The sequence below is a fragment of the Penicillium pulvis genome (assembly GCF_028828015.1).
Source record: "Penicillium pulvis strain IBT 33274 chromosome Unknown contig_12_segment0_segment0, whole genome shotgun sequence".
NCBI classification, from domain to species: domain Eukaryota; kingdom Fungi; phylum Ascomycota; class Eurotiomycetes; order Eurotiales; family Aspergillaceae; genus Penicillium; species Penicillium pulvis.
Window position 1 is genome coordinate 2,237,881 of NW_026643072.1, and position 15,147 is coordinate 2,253,027.

A 15,147-nucleotide genomic window follows, 5' to 3' on the forward strand; every position below is an offset into this window, starting at 1 on the left:
TCGTCTCCGCACACCACGCCGCTTCAACCACAACGTCCACTTTCTCCGCACTGCCAAAAGCAGCACGCCACTCCACCCATGAATGCATCACCTCGTCTGGGATCAACGATCCCGATCGTCGAATCTGGTCTGGCCCCACCGCTCGGCCCGTTCCCTGATTCACAGCCCTTCACGACCTTCCGGTCTATCGATAATGTCCCGCAGCAGCCTCTCCAGAATGTCATAGCTCTGCAGGCCGATGGACACGTATCATCCAATCCACATGGAATGGTCCTCCAGCCCGCCGAGCAATCTTTCCAAGCGAGCTACAATGGACTGGAGGCCGATGAGACAGAGTCCGCGAACTTCGCGGGACAGCTAACGGGGATGAGGTTAATCCCTGATCCACCTGATCTTGAGTATTGGAGAAATCGATTATTCCATGCCGACGATGTCATTACTTTGACAGAAGAACAGTATGTAGTATACAAAGTCAAGATGTTTTATTGAAATTATTGATTGCGATTTCTTGTTTCGAGTGCATTGGAAAGCGCCCGGGGGACTAACCTGCTTGTTGATAGATTCCAAACCTACTTTCCTCATGTTGATAATGTCTATTCTCATCGGTCGACTCAGAGATATAAGCGCCGATCAATGGTCTCTCATTACTGGGACTGTCGTCTGAAAGGTCGGCCGCCGGGTACACCCAAGTCTGACGATCCGAACAAGAAGAAGCGTAAACGCACCGCTAGGGAACGGGACCTCTGCGATGTGAAGATTAAAATTACGGAGTACCTACCCGGCAGTGGAGAAAATGATACAACTGGAGGCTTTGAATCTTTACCAGCTGAGTTACAACCTGGAGTTCACACATTGTTTCCAGTACAGAATACCCAGCCCTTCGGTGTTCTTACACCGAACACCGCTCTTCCAGAAGGACATCCGGGCGCGAATGGGCAAAGGTATTTTACCATTCAGCGGGTGAATGGGAACGGTGCCAACGGAAAGAATGACGGTGTGAGCGGAGGTCATCGGCATACCCTCGAGGAGAGTGATCGCGTCAAGAAGAATAGTGTGCAGCGACACTTTTTGAAGGAAGATAAGAATAGGAGAAAATCCGGAGTACGTATCTTCATTTCATATGCATAAGGTTTGGGACTTGGCATTCCCCGCAAGGAAACTTGGTTATGTTTACGTCACTCTTGATGCTTGGTTCCATTGCCTCGCGGGTCTCTTTTCATTCATTGAATCCTGATCAAATATCTCCTCTGACTGGCTTTTTTGAGCTTATATTCGCTTGGAAATTATCTGACATCAATCCCGCAGCACCGAGGCATGTCTGGTGATAAAAAGGCGTACCACACAAAGGCGACGGGTTTGGCCGCCGTTACAGCTGCGAACCATGCAGCGGAGACAAACCTCCAGTTATATGGAAGTTGCTTCTGGTGAGTGAGACTCCTTCCCGCTAGTACTTTCGTTTCAACGCTGACTGACTGGAATAAAGTCCATTTGTGCAAAGAGTTTGGATTGCACTAGAACTAAAAAGCATACCATACCAGTATATCGAAGTAGATCCTTATGAAAAACCTCAATCTTTGCTGGAATTAAATCCGCGCGGGCTTGTCCCAGCATTGCGACATGACAACTGGGCATGCCATGAGAGCACAGTGCTCATGGAATATGTATGATCCCGCAATGACCTTTCATATCTCGCGCTGACCAAATAACCATAGCTTGAGGATTTGAAAGTTGGGCCGTCCCTTCTTCCAGCTGACCCGAAGCTGCGAGCCCATTGTCGTTTATGGGCAGATCATGTGAGAAGCCAAGTCTGATCCATTTGGATCCAGTAATCATTACTGACATTTCCCAGATCAACCGAAATATTATCCCAGCATTCTATCGGGTACTGCAAGAGCAGGACCAGCAGAAGCAGATCGAGAATGCGCAAGAGCTTCGGAATGCTTTCGATACATTGATCGAGGCCGCGCATCCTCGAGGTCCATTTTTCATGGGCGGACAGATCTCCTTTGTAGACATCCAAGCTGCGCCGTGGGTTATTCGACTCAACCGAGTACTGAAGCCCTATCGAGGCTGGCCCAATGCCGACGAGGGAAGCCGGTGGGCTTCTTGGGTGAATGCCATAGAAACAAATGACCACGTTCAAGCAACAACCAGCACCGATGAACTCTACCTTGAGAGCTATGCGCGATATGCCGGTGAGTTTTGATATCTTGTCCATTAACTTGGTAAGGTGCTGACAATGAACTCGCTCAATGACAGAGAACCGTCCAAACACATCTCTGCTTGCAAATGCGATCAATTCGGGACGTTCTCTTCCTTGATTTCCCCGTCTGTCCTTTATAATCACACCGTGACGCAACACCGGGATGACAGAAGGACGAAGTGATGAGGATAATTCGGCATTTTACCTTAGCTCCCTCTGGCACCTCTGTTGAATTTGAATCCACCTCTTCCACTTGCATCAGGGCCTCGAGGATGACGAGTAGGCTGCAGCGGAGCGGGTGAGGCCGGAGAGGCAGGGGAGCTTTGCTTCTCAGAGTCACTGCGATCGCCGGGACGATCTCGCCTTTGTAAAGGCGGTCCATTGGACCTGGCCGATGTGGTTGGATCGTATAGATGTTTCGACTTGCTCGAGCCCGTAGACGAATCGCGTTTCTGCTGATCTCTGCCTCCTCGACCCTTGCCTTTACCCCTGCCCTCGCCGAACTGCTGACGGGGCGGGGTTGTAGTCCCTGGCGACGAATTCCCCGAAGTGTTCGCAGACGGGCTTCCAAAGAGCCGTTCCCGGGCCTCTTCGTACTTGCGCTGCCTATCCTCTCGGTTCTTCAGCGCGATTGCCTGTCGTTCCTCGAAAGTCGGTTCGGGGGCTTTATTAGCCTCTTCGTCTGAATCGCCATCATCGTCCAGTCCTAGTTGACCAAGCCCAGCGGTTGCAGAATTAACGCCAGAACTTCCTGACTGTCGCGTCGCAATTTGTGGTCTCCGGCTGAGAAGTGTAACAGCAGGCTTTATATCCTGTTTGAGGGGTACGTCGGACCGAGCTTCGACAAAATGGAATGTTTGCGGGGTTTCACTATAGGGTGCACAGTCAGAGTTGAGATCCGCCATTTCGGGATCTTGCAAGTCCAGTACGTACGCTTCCGCCCATAGTTGTCGATTGAATTCAGCTTGTTGTGCCCTTCTCTGAGCTTTGGTGACTTTAGATGAAACTTTCTTCTCGGTCGGCGGGGTAGGCTCGTTTGCTAGTGCCTATAGAAGATCACAACATATTAATACGTCATTCGCGTATGAATAGCATCAATGCAATATATTACAAAGATCCTGCGCCTCAAATTCTCATATGATAAAGGGTTTTGGGGTTTCGACTTACATCCGCTCGGGGTTCCCAGTCATCATCCCATGCATCGGGAATCTGTGGTTTTGCGCTCATTGCAGACAAAGACGTAGTTTAAACGGGAAATAAAGAGGTGACGGAGTGCAAGAATATGTAAAAGCCGCAAGCAAGAATTAACAAAGCACTCGGCCCTATGTGCATGAAGTATATAAAGGATAGCAGGAAGAAAAAGAAAATTCGGGCTGCAAAGAAGAGCGGCCACCGCCCCGTATTACTATCTCCGCTCTACCCCCATTCGATCTCAGTTGATCGTCATTCCGTCCCCGAACCTTCATAACCAGCTAACCAGCTTTTGCTTACCCAATAGTCATGGCCATCGGTAAGCCCAATTTGTTTCTTCTCCAACTAAATATTTTGCTTGTTCGCGGGAATCACATCTATTCTGTTCAGCCCTACGCCGAGCTATCCCCCGCCCTTTGAACGTTCCATGTGGAAAGTACCGTATTCGCTGACGACCCATATACAAAGATTCTAAAGACCCAGATGGTGATTCGGAGATGGCCTCCTCGGTTGACTCGGTTTCTGACGTCCCCGGCAATGGCGCGCGCACCCCAACTCACAACCCGCAAGCTACTGCGGCCGCCGCATCGGAGCTCTCCCCGCCTGGTTCACAACCTCAACAAGCCCCCAGTATCACGTCAACGAACAAGCCGAAGGGACCTGAGCTTGTGACAGGTAATGGACTCGCTAAGGCGACCGATCACGTCGTCGCGGCGTGGAAGGGCAAGCGTGCGAAGGAAGACTTTCAGCGGGCAATGGACCATGTAGTTGACAAGGACTTTAACACCAGTACGTGACGACCCTGATACATTTACAATAGTGATGATGCTGATAGATCCTCGTTCTACAGATGAATTTGGCGATCCATTCGATGAGCGCGATTTGAACGAGCCACTGCTGTGATAGAGTATGGGACATGGATGAACAACTACGTGGTTGCATGTTGCTAGCTTTTTGGTGTCCGTATACGATATGATTGATGAGATATGATATAAACACTTTCTATGCTACGGTTTGTACTCCAAGTATGTGCTTTTCAGGGTTGTGGCTGTCTATAAGTCGCAGCTCCTGCTAGCTCTGGGTATGAGGTGATTTTCACGAGGTACAGCCCTAGTAGCTTATAGTATCACTGGCTTGGAATAGCTTCTTTAGCGATAGCATGGTTAAAATAATCACATTTTAAGATACTACATTGACCTCAATTTCAAGCCCAAGAATTGGATGATATCTTGACCACCGCAAAAAGACTCGCAACACAAGTAGCTTTGCAATTTGCAACTTGAGGATGTCTACTTTTTGCACTATATTCCTTGTTCTGTAAGTAACAAATCGGTTGTGCAAGAACTCTTATTGAAAAGACCTTCTTCAAAACTCCATTATTATCCACTGGATCTCAGGGCGCATTTTTATCTTTTGTATGATGTCTTGGCCCCCAGGGATGGAGTAGGGGTTTGAACACCAGAGCTGTTCGCAATATTATCAAATATGTAAGTAACTAGGCATACGGAGTTTTTGTCATGACTTGCAGGGTCCGCTGGGCCCACCTACTACTTATGAAAAGTCGACTTCACGATGCGTGATTCCAGCTTATAGTTTGCGTAACGGTACTCCCAGCTGCCGTCTTAGTGGTAGGAATATGTTCTATATACTATTTCTCCAATAGTCCTGAGCAAAAATTTTCAATGCTTTAGGTCTCGTGCTCAAGTAAAAAAACCGATAGTCTTATAATTCGGCTCCCTGATAGAAAATAAACATGGTTAGCAGATTACCATGTAACAGCAGGTTCTTTCCAATTGGTCTGGATTTTGGTGATCTTTGTTTATATTATTAACGTGAGTCGCAACGTACGATCTTGGGAACAACCCGAATACCCAATGGCGTAGATGACCTGCATAGGGATATATACTAGTCCACCTGGGGAAAGACTAGTCCTTTGAGGTGGGATCGCTACCCAAATTGGCCGCGGGGGCAAACCATGCGGTGTGTTGGCAGGGCAACGGCACACCTCGTTTGTGTCAAAACCTAAACGGCCTCATCCCGAGGTCCCTTCTTAATCTCCAACATCCTTAGTGGCACTCCCATCGTATATCCGGTTTTCGTTACTCTCGCCAGCCTTGTTTTTCTTCACATTTTATACCTCTATTGGTCCCTGCATTTGTGCGACTTGTCGCAGATTCCCCAACTCGGATTCCAGTGACGCTTTTTGACACATTCCGCGCGCCAACAACAATGGGCACAGGTCCTGCCTCGCCGCAGGCTCAAGCATGGTGGGTCGGCTCTTCCTCTCTGATTCCTTTTTCTCGCGTCAACCATTGTGTTCTGTGAACTCCATCGCTCTCGCCGCAAATCCCCCTTTTGGCCAGGGGTTGCTCATCTCTAATTTATTGTTTTTGCTGTGTAACAACACACTCGGATGGACGCACGAGTTTGGCCAGATTATTTGAGCGCATAACTAATACGAAGCGTTTTTGCGCGTGTGATTATAGTGGCCCCTCCGAGCCTGCTGCCGACAGCTCATTTAGCTTCACCCCCATCAAAGCCATACGCGCGATTCCTCATCTTTGGGAACGCAAACCATCTACTCCCTACCAGGCGGGTGCCAAGTCGCGCAAACTGTGGAAGCGCTTCCGTACATCGTTCTCCGGTATGAAGTCGCTTGAAACGTCAACAATGATGGAGCAGAGCGCGTTTCAAACCGCCATTAATGCGTCCCGAGACGCCGGCTACGCGCGAGGTGTGAAGCGCCTGTGTGTTGGGGCTGACGAGCCTGAAAAGCGCCCGGTCTTTCAAATGCAGGAGCCTGCGCGCTCGTTTCTTGAGACCAAATGGGAGCCCGAGAGAGGCCAGAAGCGTCGTGAGTTTTGGTCTGATTATTTGTTTGTCTTGGGTTTTGTGTTAACCGGAAATCGCAGGTAAATTACCGGATGCCCCGATTAACATTTACGATGAGAGTTCGCAAAACAACCAAAGCGATGATGTTATGACGGAATCGGACGTGCCCCTTATTTCTATGCGCAGCCCGTTGAAGGCGACTCTTTTCAACAATCACATGAATCAAGACCTCGATGGTGCCTCTGACGCAGATGGAGTGAAAAGCCCAGCGTCCATGGCCCAGGAGCAGTGTGCAATGATCAACACTGCAGCCAAGGATGAAAACCGCGACACGGCACCAACCCCTACGAAGGTTGTGCGCGATTTGACACAACAACAAGAAGGCACATTAGTGCGATCGGCTTTACGCAGCTCGCTTGATGGAGCGGATACAGCACTACTCAACGACTTTTTGTCGAAGGCCCAGGCCAAGCGTGCGGCAAAGGCAGCTTTGATGGACCAAGAAGGCGATGTGACTGAAAAGTCATCTAGCGCCGAGGAGTCACCAGAGGCAGAAATTACTACACCACGTTCCCGTCGTGCCTTAGAAGTTTTAGATACAAACTCGCCCTCGCCAGTCAAGCCTGATGTTTCTGTAACAAAATGTGATGTTCCCCTCGGGGATGAAGCGCCCGAGAATGAAGTGACCAAGGTCATCATGGAGGAAGAGCCAGCACCTGGAAGCCCGTCCTGCAGACGAAGCACACGGGTCAAAGTCCCCACAGTCAATCCTGCCAATGTGCGCAGCACTATCGCCTTGCGCCGGGCCAAGGGCAACGAATTCATTTTCCTGCAGCGGACCGAGGCCCAGGAGGTGGCATTGGCTACGAAGAAGAATACTCGGTTGAACAGGGGTGGCGCTGTGCCTCCCCAAATTGTACTTGAGGCCTTTGCCTTATTACAGAGGCAAGGCATATCCCCATATGATGATTGTGAAGGTGCTACTCACCGTTCATCTACACGGAAGAGCGTTACCTGGAATGACGATCAGCTTGTGCAATACGAGGATGAAAGGCAAAGCTCAGAAAATCTAGGGGAAAAGGACAACAGCAGCAGCGATGACGTTGAAGAAGGTACCCGATCACGATCTGCATCAACACGCTCTGAAAAGAAAGCATCTAGTCAGCGCAGCAGTCGTAGCCAGATGCGCGAGTCATCGACCAATGAGGAGTCTGAGAGTGCCCCGGCCCCGGCTACTGCACCTACGACTGCACCCCAGCGATCGCGACGCGTGCGCCGTCTGGGGGAGTCGGCGATGGTCTCGGGCACACCCGTGAAAACAGGCAGTGGTCGTATCAGCAAGCGACCCGCTCCTTCGGCCCCCACTGAGGCAGTTGTATCCGCAGGACCCTCGACTCCCACTAAGCCTCGCCGAAAGCTGACTCCCAAGTCACCAAGTTTGTCAAGTCTTGCTGCTCCGGCCTCTAAGACTGTGGGAGCCGCTGAGCAGTCTTTTGTGAGCGGTATCCCCACTCGCAGCGCGAGCACTAGTGACGGAAGCTCCGAGTCCAAGCGGAGTATACTCCAGTCTAGTGCGGGGTGCACACCTCGTCGTATTCGAGTGAGAAATTGATGGTGTAAGGTTGTTTGTGTTGACTGTTCATATACGGGATTTGCTAAACTTGTAGCTTGTCCTGTTCCATACGGAGTTTGGTTTGCTTTCAAGATACCAATGTTGTTTTGTTTTTCTTCTACTTGCTACTTTGCTTTTGTTCCAAATAAGTTCAAGTTGCTATCATTATTCCTTATCAACAGTACACAACATATAACCATACACTCTAACGGGAAGGCGTTGCGTTGGTCAATGCACCCCGATCTCAATATGTGTCTCGGTTCTCAGATGATCCGTCAATGGCTGATGCATGGCGTGAGCCGGCATTGCAGCCTTGACACCAAGACACTAGTCTCAATTTTGCGGGGGATCTGATCCCCGCGCCAGACTTTCCCGTTAGAGCATCAGAGTAGACACTTGAGATTGAGAGCCCTGAAATTGGGTAATGTAATTTTGGATAAGATTCTCTCGGCAGAGAGTGAGAGCCAAATCCCGACATCATATTGCGCAAGAAGTACAATACTTAATTCGTTGCGCTCGAACCTTCCATGTCACGGAAAGCGCATGCGCAAATTTGAAATACACATATGGCATATGCTAGATACTGGCTCAGGCATCTTTCCACCCAATCAAGCTATCACAGTGATGCGTTTCACTCAGCGCAATCCGCTGACAGAAACGACATCATAGCTGAGCCGAACTCTGCCAACACACAGACCCCGACCTGTACATACACATGTAAATCTCCGAACCGTAAGTTCAGTTCTGTCTCTTCAATTCACGAGGAAAGACTCAAAAAAAGCTCGCTCCAGGCCATATCTACACTACACGCCTCTTCCCAGAACCGGCAGTGAGAAAAGAACATCACCAATTCTAGCCATCCTAGATAGGGCTTACATACAACCCTACCAAAGCGCAGTCCCATTCCAACTCCATCCAACCCAACCTCCAACCCGACCAATAATAATTTCACCAAATTATTTGAACCACAATTCTCAAACAACCCTATAGTAACACCGCCTCTATAATGTAAACAGTCCCCACTCATCCCCCATCCGGACTCCGGTGTTGCACAGAGCACCCGAATCCGTCCACCAACAGTCATCACTTCCGAAATCACCCGTCCATCCTTCAATTCACGCACTACGCTAGACAAGGTTAGAACAGCCGCGCTAATCCTAGCTCCAGGGCGAAAGGAGTTGGTGGCGCAGGGGGGCTGAAAGCCACACGCGGAATGACATCTAAATGCATATCGGAGTACTCTGCTCCTGTGATATACTACCCTACATATACCCTAGGATTAGCTATTGGGTAATGGTGCGGTCGAATGAAGGTTCGATATGATGCTTGTTAAGTTTGTAGTCAGGCACGCTCAGGCTGTAAAGTAATTCACTGTGGGCCTTGTCTCGGTGGAGTGTTGTTTATTGGTGGGGGACTGGGCTCCTGCATTTGGTTTTGGGTATTGAGGAATGTGCATAGGTAATATACAGGGGTCGGATTGATTGTGCAAATTTACTCGGTACGGTACGGTGGCTTAGATTGAGATGACTTGGATCATTCTTAGGTTTGGATCACTGATGATCAGTTCGGCGTGCAGGTGAAGAAAGTTTCTTATAAATGTAAATGAGACATAAATGGGAAGTTAGCCGCGGATCCCGGCGGGGATTATGGAGGGGTTGGCAAATTCCAAGTACTAATATTCGGTCAACAAAACGGGAATATTACAGGTCAATTGCTCCTAGAAGTTACCGAGATACTGGAATACTGGTTACTGGATGCTTTTGAGGTACGAAAGGTATTCATTTCATCTATCGCGTCTGTTCATTACACATTTTCCAACCCCTCAGCCCCACCGGGTATCACATCATCTCTGGGCTAGTATTTTTGGGTAAATTAAGCAGAAATGTTGGCGGCGGTCTCTTCGGGCCAAACATCGTAACCGAAGGTATCCTTCATGTTAACAAAGCGGAAGTGGCGGCCCTCTGCAACCTTGTTCACAGCCTCAAAGTCCGCATCGGAGAGCTCGATGCTCTTGAAGTTGGACTCGATACGCTTGGGGTTGGAGCTCTTGGGGAGCACGACGTAACCACGACGCAGACCCCAGGCAATCAGGACCTGGGCCAGGGTGTTACCGCCCTTCTCAGCAATCTCGTTCAGAGTCTTGTTGTCAGCGACACGCTCGCCGGTGGTGGGGACCTGGTTCTGCGAACCCAGAGGAGAGTAGGCCTGGGGCATGATGTTCTTGGAGAAGCAGTAGTTGACCAGCTCGGTGTTGGGCAGGAAGGGGTGAATCTCGATCTGGTTGACTTGAGGCTGGACCTTGGCGAACTTGGCCATCTGCTCAAGCTGGGGGATGGTCCAGTTGGAGACACCAATGGACTTGGCGAGGCCCTCCTCGTACAGCTTCTCCATGGCGCTCCATGTCTCCTGGTGGTTCTCTGTGAGGTCCTTGAGGATGACGTACTATAGCTATGTTAGCTTTTTTCGTCCCGCAATTGGGGATTTGAGTAAAAGTTTACCTTGCCATCGGGACCGATCTTAGGCTTGTCCTGACCGTCCTTCTCAGCAGCAATGGGCCAGTGGACCAGGTAGAGGTCGACGTAGTCCAACTTCAGGCGCTTCAGAGAGTCCTTGACGGACCAGAGAACATCGTCGTAGCGGTGGAGGTGGTTCCACACCTTGGTGCAGACGAAGATGTCGGACCGCTTAACGGAGGGGTTGGCCTTGAGGAAGTCGTGGATAGCATCACCAACCTCATCCTCGTTGAGGTAGTACCAAGCGCAGTCCAAGTGACGGTATCCGGTGTTGAGGGCAACGGTGACAGCGTTGTAAGTCTCGCCCTTAGAGCCCTCGCTAGCGAAGGTACCGAAGCCAACCGCGGGGATGGTGACTCCGTTGCTCAATGTGTAGGTCTTTCCGTTAGACATGTTGAATCAATTTGATGTGTATAGAAGGAAAGAAGAGGAAGAGGGGGAAGAGAATTATTATGAAGGTGGGGGAGCTAAGCGGCGAGCGATGACGATGTTCACCGCAGAGGGTGGGGATAGAGGGGTACTGTAACCTATTTCCTTCCTCAGCAATCCACCAGAACTGTTTTTTTGGAATCAATAACTTTCTACGATATCCTCTTTCCGCGCTAATCTACCAGAATTGAGGCCGAAGACAATGCCGAGGACATTTAAAGGTCCAACAATAATACCCCAGCATTCCCTGACGATCGTTCTGCTTTTAGGACCATTGGCTATTCCTTGTACAACATGCAATGTAAGAATGGCCTTGAAATGCGGGCGTGTAATTTTCAAAACCTCGCCATGACATCACTGTAAATCCAAAACGGTGCTGAGCGTTTGACCCGCTCCGATCGTCATCTCATGCCGCTTCCATGGGTGAACTGTGCTCTGAGCCAATCAAAGACCTAAATATCCCAAGTAGAGCCATTTTCTTATCCACCCAGTATCCTACGCTGCTTCAACCCGGTCGAGTCTTTTCAGCGCAGCCAATCATGTCTCTGTTAATCGGAGTAGTGCTCTCCTAGTCTTGTAGCAGCACATGTATCCGGTACCCGGAGAAACCTGGTGCCGCTACAATGTCGTAGTGTACCTTGTACCCCCTTGTTCCCGCATATACTCCAGACTACGCGCATTCTAGGCCTGCAACAGCTATCCTGTTCTAGCCAAGTGATGACGCTAATTCATGGGATTCATGGTATCGGACGGGCTGATCCCCACACCCCCCTCATTGTATCTCTCAAACTGGTTGCAATAGTCGTCAGATACCATGTTTTTTCGTCTAGCAACCGTGCCAACCCGTGCCCAGGTGCCCATGCCTGTTCCGGTACCTGATAGTGATTGTATATATACGCGCATTACCCTCGCTTTATTTATTTTTCTTTCCGTGCTTTCTATCCTCATATAGATCTTCTCTTATCGCGTGCTGGTCTACCTGAACCAGTCACATCTCTTATTCGATTAGATCGTCTCCTGTTTGTCTTTTCTTAGACCCCTTACCCACTTTTTTACTCCACCGATTACCCACCATCATGCCTCGATTTGATGACTCTGACTTCGTGGCCGACTCTCGTCCTAACGAGATCACCAGCAATCCTCGCAATGGCCTACCCATCCCTAGTGATGGTGGTAACACCATTGAGATCCCCTCCTCTCGCAGCGCTATCAGTGATGCTGCCGCGCTTATGCACAACCTCAGCCTGTCGCCCTCCATGAAGGAGCGACGGAGCTCACGCAACTCTTTTGGTACTTCTTTGCCTATTCCTCGCTCACCGCGTCACTCTCGTCTGTCTTCCTGGAAGACAGATCGTCCCGCAGTTTCGCGTGACATCCTGACCTCGCAGGTCCAGGACATGTTCAAGGAAAAAGTCGAGTGTGCTAAAAACATGGCTTTTGCTTTCGACATTGACGGTGTGCTGGCACACGGACCTGAACCTATTGAAGAGGCCAAGGCCGCATTGAAGATCTTGAACGGTGAAAACGAGCTAGGCATCAAGATCCCCTACATCCTGTTGACCAACGGTGGTGGTAAAACCGAGGTGGCTCGCTGTGAGCAGCTCTCGCAGATGCTCGAGGCACCCATCTCTACCGAGCAGTTCATTCAGTCTCACACTCCAATGCAGGCCCTGTCCGAGTACTACGAGACTGTGCTCGTGTGCGGTGGCGAGGGCTATAAAGTTCGTGAGGTGGCCGAGACCTACGGCTTCAAGAATGTCGTCCACCCCAAGGACATTCTCGCTTGGGACCCGACTGTGTCGCCATGGCGCACATTTACGGAGGCGGATCGAGTAAATGCCAAGCCTCGCGATTTCTCCAAGATGAAGTTTGACGCTATCCTCGTCTTTGCCGATTCCTACGACTATGCCACAGACTTTCAGATCATCATGGATCTGTTGCTGTCCGAAGATGGCAAGCTTCTCACTCGCGCGAAGGATCCCGTCGCTAGCCGTATTCCCATCTACTTTTCCCAGGGTGATTTGGTCTTCCCAACCAATCACAAGGGCCCTCCCCGTCTGACCCAGGGAGCCTTCCGTATCGCCATTGAGGCCCAATACAAGGCTCTAACTGGCTGTGAGCTCGAGCGTGTGGTCTACGGCAAACCTGAGCGCGCCACTTACACTTACGCCGATGAGGTTCTCAAGCACTGGATGGAAGAGCTCCACACCGAGCACCGACTCCCCAAGAATGTCTACATGGTTGGCGACAACCCGCAGTCCGACATCATTGGCGGTAATATGTACGGCTGGAACACTTGCCTCGTCCGCACTGGTGTCTTTCAAGGTAAGGAGGGCGAGAATGATCCCAACAACCCCGCCAGCTTTGGTGTCTTCGAAAATGTTCTGGAGGCTGTTCAGGCTGCTATCCGCAAGGAACTTGGACAAGACTTCAAGCTCAAGTGGAACCCTAAGGTCAATCCCGTTCTTCACGGTGATGAGTCCAGCGTTGCTATTGAGTAGATTGTGCATATCAGCACGAACGAATGTTTACGACTTATGCCATAGCCTCGGGTCAATCATGCCCAAACCTTAGTGTTTGGGCGTGATTTTGACAGACTTGGAGTTTCCTTGGGTGTTTTCATTTCATATTTCCTTCCAACCATGTCGTTGTTAGACTTGGCTTCTTTTCCTTGCCCTACCGATAGAACCGTCGGGTTTGTGGCTGATATATACAGTTATGTTTCCTTTCAAGAAAGCCTTGATCCTTTCATATTTTCTCCATATATCTATACCTTCGTGTTCATTTATCTCAGGTTCGTTATGTATTTCTTTACTTCTTCACTTGTTTCAAGACTCGTTTCCTTGGATATACCAATACAGCATAAATTGCAGTCAAGTTCTACCCTGATTTATATAATCAACTGTATGTACGATGCTCTGCTGCAAGTTGTGCTCTAATCAGATATCGAAAATAGAGTTTCCGATCGTTAAAGTCACTGACATCACCCCCACATCTTATCACGAAATCTCCGGATCTAAAGATGAATTCTTCCATGGTTCGTGGCCGTGAAGTCAAGTGACACACAGGCCCCGGAAAGCTTCACCAATTATTATCGACGAATATACTAAGTGAACTCTGTATAATATTTAAGGTTTATTTTAGATTTTGAACAAACATAGAAACGCATCAGATGGTGTAGATCACGCGCCGTTTGAGATTTTCTGCCAATGAATATTTACCTCGGAAAATTTCCAAGCCCAAGGACATGGTCATGGTGACGGGTTCCTGCATATTTCCGTTCAGCAGATGACTTGTTGCAGTACCCAAAAGACGAGTTGTAGTGCAGGATTGGGCGCAGAATTTCGGAGACAGCACCAGATTTGGGGGCTGATAGCACAGGTGTATATGCATGGTAGATGCTAACCTAGGTTTGCACCACTGACTATAGAATACACCAGACACAGAGTAGTGCTTCAATGAACCATGATTCCTTAATGCTTTAAGGGAATTTGAATATGCTATTCATCGATTTGCACGCTAGATACTCGGGAACAACTCGGATTGAATGCATTTGTATCTTGAGAGTGACAAAGTCCGTTTACATACCCATGTAGTGCCAAAAATCAATATCTGAGGTAGAAGTACCCAAATTTGATCCAGACCTAATTAAGGCAAGCCATAATTTGAGGCTGGCCAAAAATATTTGGGGCGACAAACGCGAGGTGATTTGGGCAGATCAGCGAAGGGTATTCACAAAATTGTGATAAGATTGATAAACAGAAGTGGAGACTGCTCAGGTGACCATTCCCTGGAAAAGCATTCTCTGGAAATAGCCTCCGTCGTAGATCACAGCCAAGCAGCTCCTTGCGAACAAGCAGGCTCATTACGTAGCGATGCAGTAGCCAAGGCTCGGCAAATACCAATTCACAGACTATTGTCTTGATCTACCACCAATCAACTAGTCTAAGGGTATAATAAACGATCAACTCGATCAACATATACACCGCCTCATTGAAGAGATCGCCCGTTATTGAAGGACCTTGGCAGATATTTGGCGGGTCCGCATCTAGCTCCTACTCTCGGCGTTGAGGTGGCCTGTTTTGGGGAGATTACTCCGACCTTCGGACGGACTGGGGCCCGAGAGCTTTCAGCTTACGGGATGGAAATAATGCACCACACTAACGTCATCTGGCCTCTTGAAGCAGACTGCAATTGGTGTTACTCGTGATGCACGAATCCAGAATCAAGCCTTGCCAACCCTGTTGGATTAGTTGGGGATAGAATCGAACACCTGTACAACGTGTTGGAAAACTAATTTGGGGAGGTGTTTCCGGTGTCATCGGGCTCTCAGTCCGAGGAGAAAGGACAACACAGGATGCAGTGTT

General features: G+C 49.4%; 6 protein-coding genes across 6 annotated transcripts; 4 read left to right on the top strand and 2 right to left on the bottom strand.

The window, feature by feature from the left end:
* Positions 1-78: 78 nt before the first annotated feature.
* N7503_002053 (glutathione S-transferase family protein) lies at positions 79-2,321 on the top strand (the record flags this gene model as incomplete). Its single annotated transcript, XM_057061600.1, has 7 exons — positions 79-455; positions 561-1,101; positions 1,306-1,424; positions 1,484-1,661; positions 1,713-1,793; positions 1,850-2,195; positions 2,260-2,321. The coding sequence occupies 7 exons, from the start codon at positions 79-81 to the stop codon at positions 2,319-2,321; spliced, it is 1,704 nt and encodes a 567-aa protein (XP_056925562.1).
* An 88-nt stretch (positions 2,322-2,409) lies between these two features.
* Positions 2,410-3,437, bottom strand: N7503_002054 (uncharacterized protein; the record flags this gene model as incomplete). The annotated part of the gene is made up of 2 exons (XM_057061601.1): positions 3,371-3,437; positions 2,410-3,249 (listed from the first exon to the last, which is right to left on the bottom strand). The coding sequence occupies exons 1-2, from the start codon at positions 3,428-3,430 to the stop codon at positions 2,410-2,412; spliced, it is 900 nt and encodes a 299-aa protein (XP_056925563.1). The 5' UTR covers positions 3,431-3,437.
* A 214-nt stretch (positions 3,438-3,651) lies between these two features.
* On the top strand, positions 3,652-4,309 carry N7503_002055 (uncharacterized protein). Its single transcript, XM_057061602.1, has 3 exons — positions 3,652-3,713; positions 3,863-4,183; positions 4,245-4,309. The coding sequence occupies exons 1-3, from the start codon at positions 3,704-3,706 to the stop codon at positions 4,295-4,297; spliced, it is 384 nt and encodes a 127-aa protein (XP_056925564.1). The 5' UTR covers positions 3,652-3,703; the 3' UTR covers positions 4,298-4,309.
* Positions 4,310-5,623: 1,314 nt separating this feature from the next.
* N7503_002056 (uncharacterized protein) lies at positions 5,624-7,838 on the top strand (the record flags this gene model as incomplete). The annotated part of the gene is made up of 3 exons (XM_057061603.1): positions 5,624-5,661; positions 5,881-6,248; positions 6,307-7,838. The coding sequence occupies 3 exons, from the start codon at positions 5,624-5,626 to the stop codon at positions 7,836-7,838; spliced, it is 1,938 nt and encodes a 645-aa protein (XP_056925565.1).
* A 1,872-nt stretch (positions 7,839-9,710) lies between these two features.
* gldB (putative glycerol dehydrogenase (GldB)) lies at positions 9,711-10,744 on the bottom strand (the record flags this gene model as incomplete). The annotated part of the gene is made up of 2 exons (XM_057061604.1): positions 9,711-10,280; positions 10,337-10,744. 2 exons carry the CDS (start codon positions 10,742-10,744, stop codon positions 9,711-9,713), a joined length of 978 nt encoding a protein of 325 aa, XP_056925566.1.
* A 1,112-nt stretch (positions 10,745-11,856) lies between these two features.
* On the top strand, positions 11,857-13,281 carry N7503_002058 (phosphatidyl synthase; the record flags this gene model as incomplete). Its single annotated transcript, XM_057061605.1, has 1 exon — positions 11,857-13,281. The coding sequence occupies one exon, from the start codon at positions 11,857-11,859 to the stop codon at positions 13,279-13,281; it is 1,425 nt and encodes a 474-aa protein (XP_056925567.1).
* Between the last annotated feature and the right edge of the window lie 1,866 nt (positions 13,282-15,147).